Here is a 25,169-nt window from a genome sequence, read left to right on the forward strand (position 1 = left end):
CCGGTATATATATACATATATATATATATATATATATATATATATATATACATACATATATATATATTGTGATGCCTACAATACATATATATATATATACACACACACACACCTACATGCACACACACACACACACACACATATAATGCTTAATAATTTATGTTAATTTATCAAATTCAATAATTTGGATGTGTTCTCTCTTCCCAGGCCACATATATACATTGTTTTAGAGTGCAAATATCTCGTTAATTTGGTCATATTTGGCTGCAATCTGGCTTCTTCGGACGATCCTGGGAGCCCAGTGGGTGCACAGTGCTGCAAATTTGTAGTGCAAAAGAGCAAAAAGCAAAAACGCCATTAGCGTCTAGCTGAAATGAAGCAGGGCATTGTGCATTGCCATCATCATCATTTCGAACCATACAGTAAGGACATGAAAGCCAGTACGCATCATGTCTCTTTTTTTACCAACGCGAGGGAACCTTGTTGGCTGCGAGCATTCAAAAAGACGATAAGCATGATAGGAATTGGGGAAATGTTATTGCATGTTATATGTCAGTGCCTCCAGCATAGCCAAACGTAGCAATGTCCTACCATGAGCTGTCAGTGGCAATGTCTAGTGGGGCAAAAAGCTGCTGATTCACAGAGATTGGCTGTGGGACTGGAGCTTGGAGAAAGAAATCCTGAGCTTATTACGGTCACGAAGTTCAGTGCAATGATAAGCATAAGACCGCAGACAATGTACCATCCAATTATGGTATCTTAAAGCATTGTAGGTATGAAGAATAGAAAGGGCGTTGGGACGAGTTTAAGTGCTGCTAACTTTTTTCACAAAGCATGCATTAAAGACTAGTTGAAAGATTCATAGAGGCATTCTTTACAGTCTCAACACCTTCCCTAAAAGGGGTGCGGGGTCCCTAAAATCCCATGATATTAGCACTGCTTTTACAATGTTATGTGCAAGTCTGGAGTACCTCAGAATGTAATTAAGGCACAATAAGTAAGTGCATAACATAGATGTATAATTACGCAAAGAAAAAAAGAATTTTATAGCATGATTCACCATGTATCTAAACCTCAGTGTGATCAGCTATTGGCAGCCTCTCTAGCAGTGGGGTTGTTCATGGTTCAATTGGTCTATTATGTATTTTACAGTTGCATTACGGAGCTGTTGTTTTTAATGTGTGTCAAGTTGGTGGTTATTCGATTTCTGCTTTTGTCATGACCGTTGTGCCTCTTGTTAAAGATTTACCATGTCATCCTGTTGTGTCTACATATGACAAACCATTTCCCTAATTCAGCATGTCTGATGCTATATAGTATTTGGTGCCTGAGTAGCCTATCATTCTTTCAAAGTATGCAGTATGTTTCCTTCTTGTGTACGGTATTCATTTATTTGATTGAAAGAGCAGTGCAAATATTCTTTTAGCAATATCTTTTACTTGGAGGCAAAATATTGGGAATAGCTCATGTAGTGTCAATCTCTGGGCACTATTTCTGGCTAGTCTTGCCTTGGAATATCCTTGTACCTGCTGTAATGGGCACACTGAGTTCTTTAGCATTAAAATGCTTTGGACCTCATTTGGTAGCACTGTCTTTGCTCACCTGTGCTGGCAATCTTCAGTGCTTGCCAAAGCTTTCTGCAATTATCTTCATCTTTATACGGTCACTGTGGTCTGTCCAGTACCTTTCCATGATGTGAGTATGTTATCTCATTCTGTGGAACTGCATGCTGTTATTCAAGTGTTCTTTGCACTTTGCAGTAGTATAGTTGACAGTGCATGTTTGCTGTTGTTCATGCACTTTTCTTTTTACTTAGTTTTTATTGTAACCCTATTTCACCTTGTAGTTATTTTTCCTTCTGTTGATCCTTGGTTTGCAGTTTTCAAAAACACACCTGCAAGTATTTGTATGGGCAATCAATGTACTGATAAATGAATATGAATAATCTGAATGGGAATGCAATGAAAAACAATATTTTAAGTTTACTAGGAATGCAGATGTGAAATGGAATGCTCATGTAAAACTATATTTAGTGCAGATGTACTAATTTGGACATAAATTGATGAAGACCCTTACTGATTTAGCTCTGTTCAGAAAAGTGTGACATGGTACAGTTTCATTTCATTGAGAGAAACAAGGGCCATGTCACAAGTGGAAATGTCAAGCATATAAGTCTTCCTTTTTGTTTATTCATATATATGCAGTACAATGCACTGATCAAATGTATTTTTGTTGTACTCGCTTTTGTGTGTTCTGATTTTTCATGCTTGCTTTTGAAAATATTTAAATATTTTATTATGTTAGTTTTGTTAAGCTGTATATCCTCCTGAGACCTTGCGAGAATTTCGGTTCTTGTTGTAATCTTTCAAAACTGCCTTTGCTTTTAAGGGCGAAGGTGAAAAGTGTCGCGTAGTTTTTCAATAGATGATGTTACTTGGCTGCAGCACGTTGTTCAATTAAACCCCTTCAGGCACGAATAATGATGCACTATTCGTAAATGTCTAAATTTCACACAACATAATTCTAAGACACTCGTTATTACATTATAGAAAAGAAAATAAAAAAACTGCCTAGTAGTTGTGAGCTTTGCTGATTTGTCTTATTAGTGCATATTTAAATATTTATTCTGCAGCCTGTCATGTTCGATTTTTTCCCCAAAATGAGGAAATGTTATGCCCAAAGTGCAAACGCAGTTCATTTTAGGCTCATGACGTTAATCCTGAAACGCGGCACATCGAGTGACCGCTCGAAGATCGCAGGGTCTTCATCAAAGTGACTGTCGGCAGTCATATGCAGCACATTTGGTGTTAAGTCAATATGCGTTGCGGATGCAAAAGGTTCAATTGATTCTATGAGCAATGTATGTTGCCCTTTCTTTCCGACTAGTCTGAGGAACAAGCAGAAACTAGTCTCATCCACATATGTCGATGCTGCACCTGAAGGAGATATTGGACATTGGGACTCTAGGGGGACTATATTGGAGAACAGAAAGTAGGGCATAGTTGAAACCAGGGATCAAAAAAAAAAAGACATCTCCCAGAGCAAATATACTTTTATTTGCTGCTTCCTAACTGAGAATACAATTATTTATGGTACCATTTTCTCAGCTGTGAAATCACTCACACAGCATGTATTAGCTACAATGGAAAATATGTGAAGGTTAAATGTAAGAATTATAACGGCAGCAGAAAACATATTACTCTCACAAGCATACTGGCATGTTTTTGTTGTCATTGAAACACAATGTATATTAGATAGGACATTGTCAAATATGCAATGCATAAAAAAAAAACTACCAAAATTTTGCTCACATATGGATTTCTCTGTGTGCTTCAACCTCTTATGAACACAAATCAATGCCTAAATACGCTTTAAGACATTCAAGAATAAATATAAATCCACTTCATTCTTAGGCAACATCCGTAAAAGTCGTTCCTGTTCAATCCCTTCATTTTAAGTTCTCCTGAGAGGTGGGAAACACACTGACTTTGACCATATACACTAGGTGGCAGCATGGGTCTCACAACAGTCAAGAAAATGCTTTTTGGAAAGAGGCAAGCACTTTGAAAGCTGTGGTGCACTGTGTTACAATGCCCAATATATGGGACTAATTTCCCATTGCTGGGTATCAGGAGGATATAGTTCCTAGAGGACTTTTGTGTTTTGCATGCATGCTATATCATCAAACTAAGGGCAGGTTTTATTTCTTGTAGGCATTTTGGGTATTTTACAAGCTTTCATTCTGTTGTCTTTAATCTTGTATAACCAATTTGTATACTATATGGTCAGTGAAAGTATGTAGTGATCGCTGAAATAGTGTGCAGATTCATAACATGCATGTAATCTATTTGCATATATTGTTTGTAAAGAGTGGCTTGCATTTTGTCTATTTATTGTTTTGTTGCACATTGGTGGGGGTGCAGAGTACTGTTGCCAGGCAGCAGGGTGCTTGTTGTTATGGCGCAACCACCATGGCAGCTGGCATTCGCTTCTGCTTTCGTAGGGCATCTTGGTAATCATTGTCTTCGATTCCTCCTGAAAAATGGCTTGTAAGAACATTTCGCATGATTAATGCATGCTGTACAAAGATGTGCTAACTGCACCCTAGTAGACATAAAGGGAAGGTAAAAAGGGGATCCTACGAAAGAAGCTAGAAATTAGAATCTTGCTTAAAACTTCAGCTGCAGTGATTTGTAATATTTTGGTGTGATTGTAGGAATGGATTAGGCATCTACAGAACAGGTGCGGCAAGGGGACGGGGGACGGGTTAGAAGATGTTTTAGTAGATTGTCACAGCGAATGGGGCATGGAACAGAGAAGGCAATTTTCTATGCGACTGTTTGACAGGGACCGTTTGCTGCTCTTGTGCCTTCTATTGTCAGTATGAGAGTAAATGGAAGCACACGCTTGCTCTACTAGGAGGCAGTTATGTAAGGCAGTACAACATAAAGCACTTGTAGAAAAAATGGAAGACTTTTGGCTAAATTTCGGTCTGCACTGTAGGGGATGTTTTGGAGCACAGGCTGTGCATTGATCCTGTTTGGTAATGAACATTATATAGAATTATATTTGCATCCATTTGGATTCTTGGAGCATATGAAGCTGAAAACCAGCTTAACCTGCACTATTACACATCACTATACTGCTCATCAGTTTGCGCTTACTTGTGAATATAAGTGTGTTACATATTATTTTTATTGTTCTCTTCTAAGATTATTATAAAAACATTATCTTGATGCACCAAGCATCTGGGCCTATCTTACATGCCTGGCTACATTATAGCTATCTCAAAGGGCTATATATGCCAAGGCCCAAGTGATTATGGCATGCGCAGTGATAAGTAATCCTTACGTCTTCCTACCTGCCTTTGTGGGGATATTTTATAGTGGAAATGTTAACCTTTCTTGACTCAGTTTGCGTCACCAAACAAAATGAAAAAAAAACTTTATTTGGAGTTGGAATCAAACCGAAGCCGTCTCATGGCAGGCAGGTCTTCTACCACAGAGCCATACCAGTAATTGACAATGCTTCGTGGAAAAAAAAAACACTATACACGAGTAATGTAGTGCAAAGTGGGAAAAGGAAGTGAAGATGAGCAGGATTGCTGTGAGGATGAACACGAGAAAGAAAGTTAGTGAGAAGGACAGGAATAGGTATACGCCCCATAAAGCTGGTATGTGCCTAGCAGCTCATATGATAGCATAATATAGTATAGTAGAGGGGGGGGACAACGAAATGAAGATAATGAAGATTGACGAAAGGGTGATGAGAAATAAAAGAGGAGGTGGCCACAGAATTGCCGCAGATACAGACGAAAGATGATGATGATAGAGCCAATATGAGTTTGCCAGGGGGGTGTTGGCTTACCAATCCAAGTTAATCCTACATTTTCTAAGGAACGCCGTCCAGCTCCACTTTTCTTGAGGTTTGGCACCAAATTAGTGCAAAGCTGCCTTAATTTTTTTTTTTTTTGTAGTAGCTTTTGATAAAAAACTGACTGGAGACTCTGGCTGAAATATTTGCCTGTACTACAATATAAGCGAACAAAAAAGGCTAAGTAAAATGCACGCTCATAATGTCATGGTGTATCGCAGATTGTAAAAGCACTTCGAAACATACTGCAGCAGCTTGATTCGAGGGCCTTTTGTTTTTGTAATTTTACTGATTGAATTTATGAAGTTAATGAGGTCAGAATCTAGTGATTTTTCGAGAGTTAGTTATTGAGAACATTTTTCTGTTCTACAAAACACTTCAAAACTTGTTTAGTTTTTTTGGATAATTGCTTGAGTAAAAGTAATCAACAGCATGTCATCTATGAGGTGTAATGTACACACGGGTCCGCGTAATGTACACACGGGTCCGCTGTTAAGAGACCCCTGGCAGCGAAAGTCTTGTTTGCGACCTTTTTATAGAGATTTGTAGCTTTGCGTATGGCAATGGCGAAATTGAATCGTAAATGCTCTAACACGTCACATAAGCTAGAATCATTAATTCAGAACGATTTTGCATAACTTTGAAACGCCCACCCAAATACCATAAGAAACTAGCTAGCGAGGCAGCGCTTGAGACTACGTGCGCTCAAGCTTCAGTGACACTGAACCCACTGTTTTTAAATACAGGGCCCGCAGGTGGTGAAGAGTGAAACGATGCGAATGCTTTCAGCGTGTCCCACTGAGGAAAAAAAAAAAAAACAAAAAAGCTCCTGGCTCAAGCAGCCATAACCACCTTGAGAGCAGCAGCTCCATAACAGAGCCAGAGGGGTGATAAATAGTAGTCCTTGTCAGGTGTTGTTGGTACAATAGCTGCGCCAATTGTGCCAATTTGATACAATTCTTGATTGTTGCGCCTTGCTGTGCCAAGACGGTGAAATTTGATGAAATTGGGCCACGCTGTGCCGAAATGCCCAGCCGGACAAAAACTTTTTTCAGGTCCACTAATTTCGGCAAAAAGTGCAGGCCATGTCGGCCACCTGCAGTTTGCGTCATCAGTCAAAGCGCGCTGCCCCTAACTATAGTGCCTAGATTATACTTAAAATATTCTAGGCAACCGCCCTACACTCGCGAGACGTGATCGACCAGATAATGTAAGAACGCTGCATGCCCATCTGTTCGCTGACCACAACGGATACCTTTCAACGGGACAACGAAACTTCATGACAAAAGTGCGTTGCTGTAGCTACCAACTCTTCGCGGGAATTGTAAATTTCCTAGCCTGAAAACGCGGCTATGGCTTGTTAAGAACTAAAGCTGGAAGCGTATGCCGCATTTTCCTCACGCGAACAAGCTCGACATGCTGCGAACGCCGGCGTTGCCAGCAACCACGTTGATTGTCTTAGCAGTGGCACATAAAACATTTATTTTTGTCTTGAAGTTGCGTCGTCCCGATCACGGTCCTGGCGATAAATACTCGGCACTGTCGCTAGGACAATGGGCGTGCGCTGTTGTTATACCCCTGTCACACGGGCACCAGTGAAGACCGTTTAACTCCCTCGTCTTTACGACAACGAAGATACGGTTGGTGTCACACGGCCACCCTTATGCAAACGAAGGTGAACGGAGCATTTCGCAAAGGACGTTCAACGATCTCCCTTCGCAGCGAAATGAGGTACTCTTGTCCTCAGCAGTCTAGAGGTCAGAGAAAAATTTCGAGCACTAAGTGGCCGCAGTGAAAGAATAATACATTTTAGCAATATTAAACGTTCTTTCGTTGTAGTACTCATTCACAACGCGTGTTTGTTTACAATATTTACGCCCACCAAAGTTCACTTACTCTCAACACCGACGCCCTACACACCATGTCTCGCGAGTCGGGCCGGCCGGCGCCAGTCGATCAACGTCATTACCAGCGCAATATCGCACCACTTCCTCACGTCGTCCGCTGTGTAACTCATGGCTGAAGAACACAAAATGTGCGCTCACGAAACAAGGAAGCATAAGAACTTTCGTACCGGGCATGTACACAGGCAACAAAACAACTAAAAGCACAATGTGGCCAGCGTCACTAGCACCATTGCTACATTTAGCAAATGCGTTTTTATTTGAAATTATTTTTAATGATTTGTTAGTCCCATACCTACTTTATAGTGCTTTTTTGTAAAAACCGCATAACGAGGATTCACAAAAAAATCAATAGGGACAAAATTAGAATACTTTTCCGAAAATGAAACAGCGCCAGCTGAGCCCCCTCGTGGCAACTGTTACAACCTTGTCATTGCCGTGTGACACTGCCACAACTCCTTCTCCGTTGAACCCCCTAGGGGAGATTTTTGTTGACGGTGTTCAACGGAGTTTGGTGGTGGCCGTGTGACAGGGGTATTACTTTACCTGGTCGAACGTGCCTGGCAAGCGAGCCGAAGCGGCACCTAACCTATGGTGGAAAAAAAAAAAAGGTGGGAAGAGGGGGGGGGGGGGGGGTGAGGTGCAAAGAATGCTGCTTAACTTTTTTGTTACCGTGCAAAAATGGTTGTTTTTTATATGTCTCGGGAAGGTGGTTTTTGCCAGTTTCAAAAGTACTGCAGCACGTATTGCAGTGTACCAAACTTTGCACAATGAAATTCTCTTAAAAAAAAAATATAGATTGTAGAGCAACAAAAATATTTCAGACTGAATAAAAATGTAAAAAGTGTGAAATTTTTCGTCACCAGCTGGTAAAGAGTGGAATTAAAAAAAAAAAAAACTCTATATATGCAAAAATATTCAAAACAAAAAAAATTCTACAAAAACTATTTACGAAGGTCCGCCGCGTGTTTAAAGTGTTGAGGTGGCCTTCACTGACAGTTTCCAGCAGCTTTGGTTTTGCTTGCATCGTTAAATCAGACACAGGGTTGCATCTGGTGTCACTAGTCGCTCTTATGACGCCGCCGTCACGCACGCTTGGGTGTGCACCAACGCTGCAACACACATGCCCTGCTCGCAACTGTCTTGCAAGCCCATCTGAATTAAGTGAGGACGAGCTTACAGTTTGAGGATGACAGCGCCTCAGCTGCAAGTCTTATGGCGACGATGTTTTGCGTCAGCCTGAAACACTGAGACATCCGCAGACGTTTATGGGCTTGTTTTGTTTTCATCCTCAAGTCATCTTCTTCGCCGCGAGTGCGCATAGCTTCTGAATTTTGTGCACAACTTATAGCTACTGTGCTTATGTCCGATAGCCACACGTCGCTGGAGCGCGGCGTGGTGGCGTCGGCTGCAGAGCTTTTTGGCACGATAATAAGGTCGCCGGAACACACCTTGCCCGTAACTACAGAGCAGCGCGAGACATTTTAGGACCGTGCGCGATATTGTTCTGTTCCTATTTACGATGTGCAAAAATGCAAAGAAGTATGCTTGGATGAGTACCGTATATTGGAACTCCAACCTACGCGGAGGGAGGTGGCTCTTGGAAAGAAGCGACACTAGGCGAAATAGTGAAGTTCATTGGACATCTTATATAGCGGGATAATCACGGGTATCCATCTATATTGGAATGCCTGGAGACTTTTATTGCAAGATAAGAAAAGTTTACTGAGAAAAGTGTACGAGTACATTTGTGTCTCACGAAAAACCATGCAATGCTTCATCGCATGGCACGAACCAGCACCTCGGTTTGGATTTTATTTGTCTAATATGAAGAGAGGCATTTTGTACATCAATTATTTTTATACTGTTCCTGGGTCATTTATCTAGAAAATGTATATTCTGAATTTTTTTGTTTGGAATATTTTTGCATATATATTTTTGCATATATTTATTCCACTGTTTACCAGCTGGTGATGAAAAATTTCACTCTTTACATTTTTATTCAGTCTAAAGTATTTTTGTTGCTCTACAATCTATGTTTTTTGGAAAATTTCATTCTGCAGAGTTTGGTATGCTGCAATGCTTGCTGGAGTACTTTTCAAACCGGCAAAAACGATCTTCTTGAGACATGAAAAACAATCCTTTTCGCACAGTAATGAGAAAGTTAAGCCACCTTTGCAGCAGTACACTAATGCCCTGCGAAAAAGTGTATTGATATTTAGAAGGTGGCTATAAGCGCTAGCCATGGGACACTGCAGGTTTTGTCCAGTTACTCATGCGTTCCTTCCTCGCATAATTGAGAATAACAGTATAACCACTAATGCCTGAATACGGTACTGGTAATCATTTGGAGCAGTGTATGCTAGTGAGGTGGCTTTTCTGCTTTCCTAAAGAAAACGTACCAAATTGTGTGCCAGTTTTTTTTTTTTTTTCACCACCGTTACATCTCGGTTTCAGGAATCTCTTAAATCTCAAGACCGCGAGCTTGGTAGATCTATACTTAGATTCGCAGTCTTTCAAATAATCTGACAGGCGTAGCAAATGCTAATGTGGACTTTATTATTGTTTGCACAGTGGGGTGGTTCAAAATTGAAATAGTACTCACGTTCACACTGCACGATTCAGGTGATGTTGAATGGTTTATACATATTTTATTTTTCTAAATATAAGCCTTCTTTTTTATACTGCTCCAAATTTGGTATTTCATGATAAAAAATGATGTTTCCCCCGTAACCTGCTCTGAATTTGGATTTTAGTGCTTCAAAAGTAACATTTCGCTGCTCCGAAAATTGCTCCAAATTGTATTTCAGTTGTTGAACCCCTGCAACAATACTTGCTTGACCTCTGCTACGTAACGATAGGGCCCCATGTTTTTGTCAAGTGACAGAAAATGTCGATTGCACCTGACTACTTGGACGACGACGCACACTTTCTTTAAAACCAAATAAAATATCTTATAGGCAAAGCTTGTCGCTAATAATCGGTCAGACGTGCCCCCTCATGTAGGACTTTGAAACAACACAAGCATCCGGTGTTTGCAAATTTTGTTTCAGGGGTTCTTGAAAGGGAACACTTGCATGCACAGTATGTTTGAAGTTCACCCTCTTGCAAAAACATAGTAGTTTAAATTTAGTTTTGACTTAGTTTTGACTTAGCTTAGACTTAGTTTTGACTTCTCTTGGCAGACGGGTGCCGTGCATGAACATTCTTTGTTATGCACTTGCTGTTAGAGGGCCGGTAATAAATACAGTGCTCATTGCAGTGTTCCCTTTAACAGTGGACAGTACTGCCCTTCACCGTTGTATGCTACTTACGAAGTGTTTTTAATTAGAGCTTGCACTCATTGCATTCTTATTTACAGTAAATTAGCGAACCTTTCACGTTTGCTTTTCTCATGTAAATGGGCTCTGAAAAAAGCATGTTTAATTGCCTAAGGCTAGAAAAACTATTGTAAACAGCACATTGGAAAGCTGATTATTTTTGTGCGTTAACCATGAACTGGCTCTTTTATTTTAGTTTCTGCGGTTACTGCACTGTCTCATTTTTGCCTACTTTTGAAATACAGTATCATGGTGCCATTACGTGACAGTGACAAAATAGTTGGGGTCTGATTATCTTTGTTCTGGTGTTATTAGAGCTCACTGGTAGTTTTTCTGAGCTGAATAGCGACATGGTGATCATAGCAGCAGAAGTATGCTGTTCAGAGTTGTTGATTGTGCCTTAAGAGCGGCTGGGCTGTTCACTGAACAGTGACCATAATGCTCACACAACTCAAATCCCTGTCAGAGTACTCTGTTAATGGTTGACTACACTTTGCATTTTCCGGATGCCAGCATTTCAGTGAAGGAATTGGGCCTAAAGCATTCATATCTTTATGATTGCTTTCTGCTGAAGATACCTTTAAAATAACGAAATACTGAACATTTTGTGTTTATACATACAAAAGTGGAAAATTTTAATGTAAAATTTTACTTTTCTAAATGCTTAGTCATAGAATGACTATGTTTTACTTCCGGATTGATAGCTCTTGCTTGAATAAAACGTCATAATCAAATTTTTTTTATTACAGTTGCACTTGCATGGCTTTTCTTTATTTGAAATGAATCTATCTCACTTCACCATAGAAATGAGTCATCTTTTAATGAAAAAAAAAAAAAAAACCTGTGGTATTTGTGAAACAAGACCTCTTCCTGCATGATATCTGCATGCCTGAGAATGCACTAGCAACTGAACAGTGTGTAGTTTTCTTGTTTGGTATAAAACTAATGTTTAGTACTGTGTTTCTTGGTATGGATTCTGCATGTCGTTTAGATAAAATTAAAGCAAGTATTCTATAGTCTCTAGGCAATTATTTCTCATTACTCATCTTTTGACCTGGCCTTGTCTAATGTCCAGCCATACAGCTCGGCCAGGGGCCATATTTCATAACAGTTCTTTTAATTGTGCTCTTTTTCAATCACTCATGTTGGGTGGCTGATTTCGGCAAAAACATGGCAGCTTCATGAACTTGTGACTTGAGTGCATGTCACAAAGTCTGAAAGTGAATTGTTATTAAAAGATCTGGCTCAAGAGGCACAGTTGTTAGCTACAATTGGCTTACTCTTATGTAAATTGCCTGTTCTATTACAGCTCCAGTGCATCAGTCCAGCCCACCATCTGCAATCAGCTCCAAGATTATTGAAGCGATCGAGCAAAACCAAAAGACTCGGTCTTTTGCTGCCACTGCAAAGTTGGCGCGAACCAGCAGCCTTTTGCTGAGCAGTGCTAGCAGAGGAAGCTCTGACAGCATTTTGGAGCCAGCTAACCGAGAGTTTCTAGAGCGACAGGGCATTCAAGACAAAATGCCTGGCCACAAGAGGCTTGTCTTGGGGCACCAGACCTTCAGCTTTGATCTTGAATCAGGCCTTATGCTTCTCACATCTGAACGTCGTCGCATGCGGTGGCGTTGGCGGCGTGCTGTGCGCATCATCCTTGACAAGAGACGGGGCTCACATAAGGTCTCGTTAGGTAAAATGCAAGGGGACTGTGAGCACCCATTGGCAAGCTTGGATGGCCCGTCAGCTGATTCGGGGCTCGGAGAGTTGATCAGTGTTAATGGTGGCAGTGTGGACTCAGCTTCATGTGATTCTTATGCTGCAAGCAACAATGGTCACAAAAACTTGTCTGAAAGAGACCAAGTGTCACTTGCTCCTGATGATAAAGGGGATATTGACAGTGTGCCCACAGAGCGTCACAAGAGGCCACTACTCTACAGGCAGTCAACCATATCGGAGGAAGTTGCTTCGAGCCAGCCAGGAGATCCCTTGGATACAAGCAATCAGGATGGTAGTGAGGAATCGGGGGTGAGTTGACAGGGTTATAATATCCTTGACTAAACTCATGGACCTGCTCCATGTTTGCGAACAACGGCTGGTATTGTCAATACGCAGTTGAACCTCTTTATAGGAGACATGCACTGGGGAGCAATTCGTGTCTTGTACACAAGGCGCCTCTTATAAGCTGGGAACCAAATATGCGTATTCTTATGAACCCCTATTTTAATGTACGTACATTGGTGTCTTTTATATCCAATTGTCTAATACTTCAGTGTCTCTTATGAAGAGATTTCACGGTGTTTAAGAGCCTGTAGTGACGTCGTGGCATTTAGGCTTTGCCCAACGCTTGCCCCCACTTTTTGTGGTCATGTGACAACTTGCGCAGCAGCTGCAAAAGCTGCCTCCGAGCACTGAATGTGGGGGTGCCTCTAGCGGGTTTACAAAAGGTGGCTTTGTCAGAGGAAGTTATAGTGGCTCTAAGAAGTACTCTGAAATTAACATACAGTGAACTCCCGTTAAGATGAACTCTGTTAAGACGAATTCTTGCTCAAGATCAACAACACGGGAGCATTTGCTTGGTTTGGCATAGACTCAATAAAAAAAAAAAATATAGACGAACAGTGTATCAGACATCTTCTGTTAAGAAGAACACTCACAGCAACCTACAATGACAGTGATTCTGGGCAGCGAACATTATACTCTTGACAGGGGCAGTTAGTCTCAGAGTGTGTGAGCTTCTTAGAATACGTTTTCGAGCTGTAAGGTCGCAGCAGACGCAGACTCGCGGAGCCAACGCCACAGGGGGTTGTCGGTAGTGGCAGCTTGAAGAGACGGTTTCCCACAATCAATGCATTGAGAGTTTCTGCCGGGGAAGCGAACCACCGCAGCCGATTTAGTGACAGTCAGGCAAGCGCCGCTGTCTGGGCCATGTGGCTGACCGGACCGAGGAGCAGAAGTGCGAGATCAGGTTACGGTCCGTCGGTGATAAAGGCCAATGCGAGTAATGCGGCCGAAGGAGAGCGTCCTGCGAATTCCTCTTCTTTTTGCTGAGAGCAAAGAAGAGGGGGTGCACATGCGCTGTTTTACTTATGATTGTTTTTCAACTGCCCGGGAATGCGTGATTGGAAGATGGAACGAGTTCGGTGGCCGTGGCCCGAACAGACGGACGTGAAATCAACGCTGCCTTAAACCAGACTCTGGCTCTTGCTTCGCGTTGCAAGTGTGCACTTGGACCACCAAGGGGATTTCGACATCAAAGCCTAACTGGGCCATTCAGGCTAACAAAAGAAAGCAAAATAGAAAAAAAGATTTCCTGATGGAAAGACTCAAACCAAATTGAAAGTAAATTGCAAGATGGAGGGAGAAAGCGAGGTAAGTTGAAAAGAAAAGTCAGTGCGTAAAGCTGGTATCTCCCTCGCTCCTAGCCTGTAGAAAGAAAGCAACAGAAAGCGTTCGTCTTTTCGTATTCTCCTCGTGTTTGTCCGTTTTCCAACAGGAGAACAGTAGAGAACCGAAGAACAAGAGCTTAGATTGAGGGGAAAATGCAAGGGAAGGTGGGTGAAAAAAAGCCAAATTAAAGTGAGAACGGGAACAAAGATTGTCTGTACATTATAATCACATGTAACTGAAACCACATATGCAGCACTAGCACTCCTATCAGAGAAGTCAGATGCATTGTCATTTCCGTCGCCCAATGCCGCCTGAGCACATGTTGTGGACAGTTGGTGTTGTTTCGCATAGGGCCCGTGTGCATTGTATCTGTTCACAGTGAAATATAGCGAATTATGATGTAGCATTTTCATTATGAAAGTACATGACAAAGAAAGGTCATTTTGCACAGAAAATATAGCTGTATCGTGTCTTCTTTTTGTGTGCAAGAGGCTTGTGATCGTGAGTAGCGGAAGCGGAGATCTTCAGATGGGATGTCGTTCAGGAAAAGTTACTGCGGGATGAAAATAAGGAAATATCCGAACATCAAAGAAAAGTTCGCACACTTTCATAAGCAACTTGGCGCATATTAGCTTTGTCAAGGTAGCGGTATGCAGTGAGCGTGTATCCAAAAGTGATAGCAAAGCCTGTAAAACAGCCTCTCGGAAGGGGAACAGCCAGAAGAATATATTTTCCTCTCTTTAAAGGAAAGTTGTGTCTGTCTCTCCCTTTTTATCTTTTTCTAATCGTCAAAATAGGGTCGTGCTGCAGTTTTGTTGTTAAAATATGGTAGCAATTTATTCATGAGTATATTTATTATTAACTCGCAAAATCAAGTACCCATGAGATTAGTCCAAATACTCTACTTGAAAGCATAGTTTTTATCAAGCTGAGCCAAATAAACGCTTTTTCTTGTTTCTTTTCTCCCCATTATAAATATACCGCATTCAGTGTTTTCAAGCAACATATTTGGGTGTGTTTGGCATGATAGCATTTTGTTTTGGGGGGCACTCCTGATAAGACGAACAGATGATCATGGTCGCTTCGAGTTCGTCTTAAAGGAGTTGACTTTATAAGAGCTTGGTGGACGTGCTACTCTAAACCACTGCGAGAACATTAGCCAAACACCAGACATCTTAATGTCATGAATGTCACTGATTTGTAAAATATCATCAACGTTGCTGTAGTCGAAGTTGCACGTGTACAATTTAGTGTGTGAAAACAACTTGCCCAGCCCAGCATGATGCCTTTAAGTGCAATCTCACAATGTGCATATTAAATATATAAATATGTGTGAGTTCTCTATTGCTACGGTAAATTTTCTGACTTGAGCAAATTTTTTGGGTTCACAAAAATGAGATTGGCAACCTTGACAACACTTTCTTCTATTAAATATGGGACAATAAAGCAAATAATTATTATGTGCCATAAACAAGGCTTATACATACCTGTCAGGCTCGCTAATGGTGCCATTCAGACGACGGACTGAATCCGGATGTGGCGTCACGTCACGTGACCTCACATCAGCGATTCCCCTCGTCCGCGACTCGTCCACGTGGCTCGCAGACGGATGACCCCAACCTGTTTCTCACATCGGGATTCTGGCGGGAGAAAGCTAATACTTCAGTGGATTAGCTTGGGGTTCATGGCAACCAGTACACTTTTCATCTGCTACCGGACAGCTGCATGACTGGTTGGCATCATCTACGCTTGAGCATGGTTTACTTAGTTTCTGGGGGCGTTGTTCTCAGGTGATTAAATACGCAGAGATCACTTTTGGTGGTTCGGGAAATGTCGCCACCGTCGTTTGACTCGCAAGATTCTTAGCCGTCATGGTGGTTAAATATTCCAGCTTCGGCAACTGGCGAAGTGCCGCTTCTAAAAAAGGATGGGCGACGTGTTCAGAAGTTCTACAAGTGGGGAACAATGCAGTTGAAAGAAAATTCTGCCAGCAACTCCCTTTTCTCCCGAAAGAATAACACTCCTCGTTCGTTTGTCACAACGCAACAGACATTGTAGCCAAGTGTCGCTTCTTGCGGGCATCCATGTTGAATTCTCTCAAACCGGTCTGCTGCCAGCGGGCGCAGGTGAGCGCCAAATCTGCTGTCGAGGGTAATCCGGGTGTTTTCTCCTAAGACACTGTCCGTCATGTGGATGCACCTGCAGGCGGATCATTCGTGGATTAGCCATCTGCGTCCACGACAAATCCGGATTCGGTCCGTCGTCTGAATGCACCATAACCACTGGCCGCAGCTCTCTCTGTATGCTTAAATGTGAACTCCAACAAAATTTTGAAGACCTCTGAAAGCTGATTTATAGGCAGTCTAGCTAGAGCTAAGTAATCACAAGGATGAATACTAGAACATTTCTCACATCTAATCACAAACACATAAAGAAAGTCGTGATGTCCAGTGCGCAGGCACTTTGATTACGCACTTCTACTCAAGTTCACTCGTTTTGCACGCACTGTACGCTGCTGTTCTGCCGTTGCACATCAAGGACTCTTTTATGGCTGCCAGAGCAGGGCCACGCTACAGTAGCCGTGCAGAGATGTTGCGCTAATTCAGCCTCAAGACATCCTTTATCCATTGAAAGACAGTTTCCATTTTTATCCATTGAAAAGCAAAGTGCTTTTTGGGGCCAGTTGATACATGACGAAGTGAAGGGTTCCAGCATGTTACAACAATAGCACAAGAAGAAAAGTGCAGAAGACAAAGACTAGCATTTTCCTTGTGCACTTCTCTTGTGCTCGCGTTGTAATGTGTTAAAACTTTTCACCTTGTTTCTTGAAACACGCTGGCTGCTTTTTTGCTTTTGGGTGCTAAAGCAAATGTAGACTGAAAAAAAAAAGTTATACTTGAGCAAGCATGTTACTGTGACAGATAAGCTGCATGGTGGCTAGCTGTAATTAAAGTTGAGTAAACAATGGCAAAAGTGTTTTTTTAATGTTGGTGGTGCCTGCTTTCAGGAGTGCTGGTTCACAGCTTCATTAACATCTTTTCTGTAAAATTGAATTATGTGCATGTGCACAGTAGATTCAAGTGTAAAATTCTGCTTAGTTTTGTTACCACATCACAGAGTTGTTCAGGTAAGGGCACTTTTTGCAGGGTGCCCTTAAAATGTCCTAAGGTGGATTTCTGAAAAGCATCCTTGTTTCTTTCACACATTTACTTAAAGGACCAGTAAACAACCCCATGGTCCAAAAATTGATTGATTGATATGTGGGGTTTAACGTCCCAAAACCACCATATGATTATGAGAGGTGCCGTAATGGAGGGCTCTGGAAATTTTGACCACCTGGGGTTCTTTAATGTGCACCCAAATCTAAGCACACGGGCCTATGCCAAAAATTGTAAAGAAAGTAATTATGCACACTTTTGCTATGTAAACATGCTGCTGCAAGAATTTTGCGAGAAATAAGGAAATTACAGGAGTTAGAACGTCCGTTTCAGCTGATTTCAAATTTTCGCGCCCGGCCTCGCCACCCTTTTCTGCCACACAGAGAGAAAGGCATAGCCCCTTGTTGTGACTCCGCCCACTTTGGCAACGTGACAAGATGTTACATTATCGGAACGCAGCCAAAGGCCCCGCATGAGCACATGTCAGTGGCGCGAGGAGGAAGTGCGATGCGAAAAGCACCCTTCCACTAGCAGTATAGTAGCGAGACAAATCTTCATTTCGGAGGCTCTCTTTCTGGCAAAGCTGCTTCTCCTGGTAGTCTTGGGGTCTACAAAACTGCAGAGGGCAGCACAAGAAAATGAAAATTTGGACTGTGAGGCTAAAACAGCATCACTGCAAGGCCAAGGCGTTTTTTCGTAGAGGAAAGGACCAATCGATGAGCTCAGTGGTACGTCAATTTGTCCATGGGCAAGTTTGCATCACTGTGTGTATGAGTGGGATTAGTCAGGCGAAGGAAAAAATTCGACTTGTCTGTAAAGTGTGAATACTAGAGACATTTGCACCCTGTGCAGAGAGAAGATCAAAAAAATATTTTCTCTGCCCCTTACTTAGGTACAGTAATTTCTTGTTAACTCGAAGCCGTCAAATCTGGGAAATATTTCGAGAAAAGCAATATTTCGTGTTAAGCAAAACAACAAAAATGTTTGCCCAGGTCTATTTAAAAGAAAAGCCAGTGTTGTCGGAAAAAGCGCCACTGCACGAGACAGGTACCGCAGTGAAGGCAAAAAAATTGACAGGGAAAAAGAATTTATTACTGTGGACTGAAAAACTGCGTGATACTCGCCTGTTTCGCGTTTGCTTTTGGTACGAGGAAGTTTCTCAACACATTGCATGAGCCGTTGGTCACCACCGCTGCATTCGACCTTCTTGCGGAGTAAGTGCAGCAATGTTACGCGTTTCTGCCGTCGTAGGCACTTCTCGGGGCTCTTCCTCTTCTGCGTGGTCATCTGCGTTGTTCACGACCATCTCAATGATATCCGCATCCGACAGCATACCGGTAATGGGGATGTCCGCCTTGTAAAGCGCGTACTCCTCAAAGGCATTCTCGCCATCTTCAGTATCGCTCACGCAGCCGGTTGCCTTGCTGAGCACACTTGACTGCACAGCTTATCACAGCCACTGAATTCCACGCCAATGTCTTCTTCAATCGATGCCGGAGCCTGAGAAAACCCCGCATGAGCGAAGCAGTTGGCAATCGCCATCAGGCATAGTTGGCGCCAGGCTATGGCCATCAGATTGATTTCCACCCACAGATCGATCTCATACTTCTTCCCATTGTCGTATGACAGCAGAATACGGTGCAGCAGGCTTTTCCTATAATATTTCCGAGCCATCTCAAGAGTGATGGCCGCGACGGTATCAAGCACCGCGTACTGATCTGGTTTCCTGCACATGTTGGACAGGTCCAAGGCGCTTCCCTCAACCTCAACGAGTCTGCCCACGAGGCCGCGCGCGCGCTAACCAACCGCGCGCCGGTTCAGGGCAACGATTCGGGGCCAGCGGGATTGCGGAAAACAGGGACGCGCCTGCCACATACAACTAAATAACAAAACATTTTTACCTCGCGCGAAGACTATATCCACTCACTCATCCAAAACTTAATAGGCCACAGGCCTTTACACTCAGACTACTGCAGACCGACACGTACCCTAACCTGAGATCCTTTCACGCTATTTATCCTGAAGTGTTCCCCAATGACGCTTGCTCCGCATGTGGGGATGTATCCACGCTGGCGCTCATGCTCTGGGAGTGCAAGGCAATGTACACTAACCCCGACACTACATCGGTCAGGTGGGAGGCGGCCCTACGCAGCTCCCTCCTGGCCGACCAACTTTGGGTCGTCCAGCGGGCCCGCGGAGCGGCCGATAGGCTTGGCCTAACGGTCCCGACGTGGGAGTCAGCCGCTGCACGCTGACGCGTGCCTTGCAGGACCACAATAAAGTTTCGCAACCAGCCAACCAATCTCAATGACTCCCTGATCCATAGGCTGGAGAACGGACGTCATATTAGGCGGCAGGAACTACAGCGTAGCAGCCGCTAAGTTGTCGATTTTCCTTGACTGGCGCAGTTATCCACAACAAACAACACTCTCCGACCGTCCTTAGCCATTTTCCGGTCAAGCGCACGAACACGCTCTTCAAAAAGTGTCGCCGTCATCCAGGTCGTTTTTTTTGCATGGTAGATCACATCCCTCGGGAGCCATGCAATTCGAAAACACCTGGGATTCAGCGACTTGCCAATGATAAGAAGGGGCAGCTTTTCATCGCTGGTAGCGTCGGCACCAAAAAGAATGGTTATTCTGTCTTTGCATTGCGTGGCACCTGAGCATGCTTTGCTTTTTGGTGTGTAAGTGCGGTTAGGTAACGTGTCATAAAAGATTGCGGCTTCGTCGAGATTAAACGTGTCCTTGTCTGCATACTCCTTTCGCACCGCGGCGAGGCGTAGGTTGTGCCATGCGTTAAACCTCTCGAACCAGCCATTGCTGGAGCTTAGGTCCGCGTGACCCATCTGCAGTGCCAATGCATCTATTTTTTCCATCATCACTTGGGTTGTCACCAGAAGATTGGCTGCTCAAACGTTGTAAAGCCACAACAAAAGTGCTGCTTCGATGCCCGGGAATTCAGAAGCTTGAACGCGCTTCTGCTTGCTCGAGAAGCTTTACTTGAAGCCTTCCAAAATCATTTGCTTGTTCTTAAGCACTGTCGAGAGGGTTGACAAAGGGATGCCGAATTCTTTGGCGATGCACGACTTGCTTCGACATGCTTTTTCCACTTCCTTGATTAAAGCGACTTATCTCTCCAACGTTAGCGATTTGCACTGCTTTGAGTGAATATCGATCTTGGTCGATATTCGGAAGCGTTCGTTGCACAGGCCACGCACTGGAGATTCGTCGTGCGCAGATAGCTGGGAATGCAGACAACCACCTCGCACATGCAAGGGCTAACTTACGTACTGACGGTGCTCACGGCGTGCTGCACACTGTGCAGAAGTCACGCGCAGGTGCACACACATGATCACTTCCATAGCTGCTTTACAAGGCAGATAGCAAATGACTGCGACCGCAGGAATGGCAAATTCACCCTTCACGACTGCGTTCGGCACGTATATTAAGAGCTAAGCGTTTGCACAATGCCCTTATTTCCTGTTGAGAGTGGGCTTTGCCTTCTTCCCTCCCGGTCAAGATTTCAAGATATGCGCTCTCCCCTCCGAAAAACATTTCGATTTAAGAGGGGGCAAGTACATGGCACCTATGACGGGTTAATGCATGCAAAAAAATGTTTTGTCTTAACCTAGATTTCGAGATATGGGAGTTCAAAAGTTAAAGAGGGTCTACTGTAATGAGTTACATGACGGACCTAGTAATAATCCTTGGCATTCTCGTATACATGCAATAAAGTATACTGGCTTGCATTTGCAATGTTGAAGGCTATGTTAAGAGTGGGTGTAAGTGGCAGTGCGAGTAACAACTATTTTACATAAAACAGAGTTTCTACATGCTGATCTTTCTGATCCTACCAAATTTGTGTGTCAGTGCTGCTGACTCACTATGGAGCCAAAGGTTACACAATGACCTCATGAAATGGACTTTCACACATTGGCCTCATTTTAACTCAGTGAAACTTACTGGCTTCTTTTTATTGTTTCTGATGCAGGAGCACACACTTACCGAGCTTTCGGATTTGCATCGAGCCCTGCGAGAGTACAAAGCAAAGCACCTGCGGTGTGGGAGCTCACTTGTTGGTCTGGTGCGAAAAACACAAGAAACAGCGTGAGTTTAACATGGCTAATTTACTCAGCTCTTGCCATTTGATGGCTCATTCTAAGATATTTTTAAAATTACAGCTTTGTTATTTCTTTCTTCATAGCATTCACATGATAAAATATCTAATATTCAATTCAATCAATGAGAATTTTGATGTTCTTGTTTGTGCATATCTTTTGCATATACTTTGTGTGCTTATGTTTTGTCTTCCTTGTTTCGTATTTATAAGTTTACTCTAACAATGCAATTATTGAAAGGCCACCACTGCAATGTTCGCCTTGGCCTCTTCAGAGTCTGTGAATAGCAGTAGTATTAAGATGCAGCCTTAGGAGTTGCCATGCACTCTTTAACACTGTTTCCTATGACCACTCTTTAACACTATTTCCAATGGCCACATAGTTTGTTCTGGAACACTGTGTTGGATTTTTCAAATACAGATCCACGTTGAGAAAAGGAAAATGGACAACCACCCATTTGTAAATTGAAGCCACAAGGAAATCCGTTTGGGTGGTTGTCTTTTTTATCTTTCTTAACACGGATCTATATTCGAAACATCTGACATAGTATTCCAGTGCTAAGAAAGTGCATCAGAACTCCCTACTTAGAGATAGCCCAGTAGCCTAGCATGCAGTGACAAAATTCTGTTTGAATCCCGATGCCGGACCATTCCCAATCATATATTTACTTAAATCGCGGAATGATTGAATTATTAAAAAAAAAAGAAATGAAAAAAAGAAGGTCTGGGGTGCGGTCTCACTGGCGACCACCTGCAAGTAATGCACTCCCTCACCAGAGCAAGATTGGCCACTCTGGTGCAGTACTTGGCCACTACCTCCCATGAATACAGCAATTAATAGTCCTCAGCAGTTGCAAAGCAACTGTCTAAGATTGCGGTCAGACCTGCGAGGCAGCGGAGGGGGCAAAGGATCTCTGTGTCCGAAAAAGCCGCCATTGAAATTTGAACTTTGCTATGTTCAACGACAGAATGCTATATAGTGAGGCTAGTCTAGCTGTGTTATTCGAAGAATTAGAGTTTGTTAAATGGGATGCAATAGGACTCGGTGAAGCTAGGAGGACAGGTGAGGCTTATAGAGTGATGAAGAACGGACACGTCCTATGCTACCCTGGATTCGTTCACAAAAGAGAAATAGGGGTGGGGCCTCTCATACACATGAACATCACTGGTAACATAGAGGAATACTAAAGCATCAGTGAGGGGGTGGCTAGTATCGTAACTAGGGTAACAAAAGGTACCAGGTGAAGGCGGTATAGACATATCTACATCGAGCCATGATGATCATTTGGTTGAACGCTTCTATGAAGACGTAGAGTCAGCCATTAACTCTTTTGTTACCACGCGAAAATAGTTGTTTTTTATATGCCTCGGAAGATTATTTTTGCCAGTTTTGAAAAGTACTCCAGCATGCATAGCAACACATTCAATTTTGTACAATATAATGCTCTTTTTTTAATGCTTTTTTTTTGTAGAGCAACAAAAATATTTTAGAATTAATAAAAATGTGAAAAGTGTGAAATGTTCGGTTGCCAGCTGGTAAACAGTGCAATAAAAACACTATATATGCAAAAATATTCGAAACAAAAAAAAATCGGAATATAAATTTTATAGATAAATGACTCGAGAACAGTATAAAAATAGTTAATGTTGTACAAAATATTTCTCTTCACATAGACAACAAAAATGAGAACCGATTAAGGTGCTGCTTTATTGCTCGTGCCATGCGGTGAAGCATTGCATGGTTTTTTTTTGAGACAGAAGTGTACGCGTACATTATTTTCAGTAATTTTTTGCTGTCTTGCGATAGGAGTCTCCAGATTTTCCAATATAGATGGATACCCGTGATGTGAGTAATCCGTCTATAAATGAGATGTCCAATGAACTTCGCTATTTCATCTAGCGTCGCCTCTTTCCATGAGTCGCCTCACTCCGCATAGGTTGGCGTTCGAATATGTGCATCTAAGCATATTTCTATGAATTTTTGCGCTTATCGTATTGATAAAGGACAATATCGGGCGCAGTTCTAAATGTTTTGCACTGGTTCGTAGTCAGGGCCACGATGTGCTCCGGGGGCCTTCTTGTCATTAGGAGAAGCTCTGCAGCCAGTGCCAGCGCACCGCCCCCAGCGAAGTGTGGACCATGCACCAAACCAGAGTAGCTATAAGTTTGTGTACAAATTTCAGAAGCTATACGCACTTGCGGCAAAGGAGACAACTTGAGCATGTAAAAAAAAAAAGATACCAAGAACGGTCACGGATGTCTCAGGCTGACGCAAAACATAGTCGCCATGAAAGCTGAAGCTGAGGTCCTATCATCCTCGAACTTTAAGCTCTTCCTCACTCAATTCACTTCACTTCACTTCACTTTATTACCTTAAAGACCCCCAGAGGGGGTATTACATAAGGGGTGGGAAATATACAACAAATGTAATACATATGCAGGATGGGTACAAGTATGAACAGGGGCAACCAATACAGAAATAAAATAATACATGTGCAGGATCAGTATACATATTCAGGTGGGGTTTCAAGACAATTTCGAGCAGTGCATGCATTTTGCAGCGCTGGTGTGCACCCATGCGTGAGCAGCGATGATGTCATAGGAGCAACTAGTGACACTAGATGCGACCTTGTGTTTTATATAACGATGCAAGAAAAACCAAAGCAGCTGGAAACTGTCAGAGAAGGCCACCTCGACACGTTAGGCACGCTGCGGATTTCCATAAATATTTTTTGTAGAACAAATTTTCCCTGACTCCTAGGAAAAGCTCTCTATTGAATACCTGGCAATGATTTCTGGCAATTTTTACTGCTCAAGATAGCTTAATTGTCAAGCTGACACTTTAACTCGACATTTGGCTTGCAAAGGTTCTTTTCATTATAGAACTTCAATGTTACTGTAGCATAATCATGAAGAGCACGCACTACTGTCAAGTTCGCCAGCCTAGTGTACTTTTCCAACATTACATGCACATTGGTTTGCGCAAAGGCCTGTAAAAAATCACTATGTTGCCAAAACGGTTGAATTCAAATTGATTCTGAAAGTTGAGTTGCTGGATCAACTATCAGAAAGTTCCGGGTGCACGAGCCAAAACACGCCAAAATCGACGATCCAAAAACGTAGATCACCAGTGATTAGATCACCAGTGATCGATCTAAATGGGTGTGGTAACGAAAGAGTTAATAAAGTAAAGACACAGTATAATATTCTGATGGGCAACTTTAATACCAAAGTAGACAAGAAAAGACTGGAGATCATGCAGTGGGGGAATATGGCATCGGCTTTAGAAATGCGTGGGGGGAATTATTAGCAGAGCTTCTAGAACGTAATAATTTATGGATCTTGAATGCCTTCTTCAGAAAACGGGCTATTTGTAAGTGGACGTGGCAGAGTCCTAATATTAAAACAAAAAATGAAATAGACTACATTCTGTGTGCTCGCCCATGCATTGTACAGGATGTAGAAATAGTTGACAAGATTCGCTGTAGTGACCATAGAATGGCAAGAGCTCGTATTCACCAAGACTTGAAAAAAGCAATGGCATAAACTGATACGCAAAAAGCCAATTAATGAGCTAGGGGTGAGAGAAAGTACAGGAATTCAGAGTTTTGCTTCAGAATAGATTTGAGGCTCTGAACGAGGTAACCGACGTTAACATTACCACAATGAATGAAAATTTTACTAGTATCATCAAAGCATGTGCAATGGAAATTGGGGGGTACAGTCACTAGAGAGAACACTGGCAAACTATCTCAGAAGATGAAAAATCTCGCTAAGAGACGACAAACCATGAAAGCCTCAAATGCAACCGACAAAGTAGAGCTAGTGGGGCTTTCGAAGTTCATCAGTAGGCGCAAGGTAGCCGACATTAGGAGGTATAACATGGAGGGAATTGAGCAGACGGTCAAAAG

The 25,169-nt window shown here is 42.6% G+C and overlaps 1 protein-coding gene across 1 annotated transcript in view; it reads left to right on the forward strand.

The window, feature by feature from the left end:
* Positions 1-25,169, forward strand: part of olf186-M (Ki-ras-induced actin-interacting protein-IP3R-interacting domain olf186-M) — a 124,590-nt gene that overhangs the window by 79,684 nt on the left and 19,737 nt on the right. The window contains exons 9-10 of the mRNA XM_075881976.1: positions 11,907-12,619; positions 21,133-21,248. Of these exons, the coding sequence (XP_075738091.1) occupies positions 11,907-12,619; positions 21,133-21,248 (829 nt within the window). The remainder of the gene's footprint in view (positions 1-11,906; positions 12,620-21,132; positions 21,249-25,169) is intronic.

Source organism: Rhipicephalus microplus, chromosome X (genome assembly GCF_043290135.1).
Source record: "Rhipicephalus microplus isolate Deutch F79 chromosome X, USDA_Rmic, whole genome shotgun sequence".
Classification (NCBI taxonomy): Eukaryota; Metazoa; Arthropoda; class Arachnida; order Ixodida; family Ixodidae; genus Rhipicephalus; species Rhipicephalus microplus.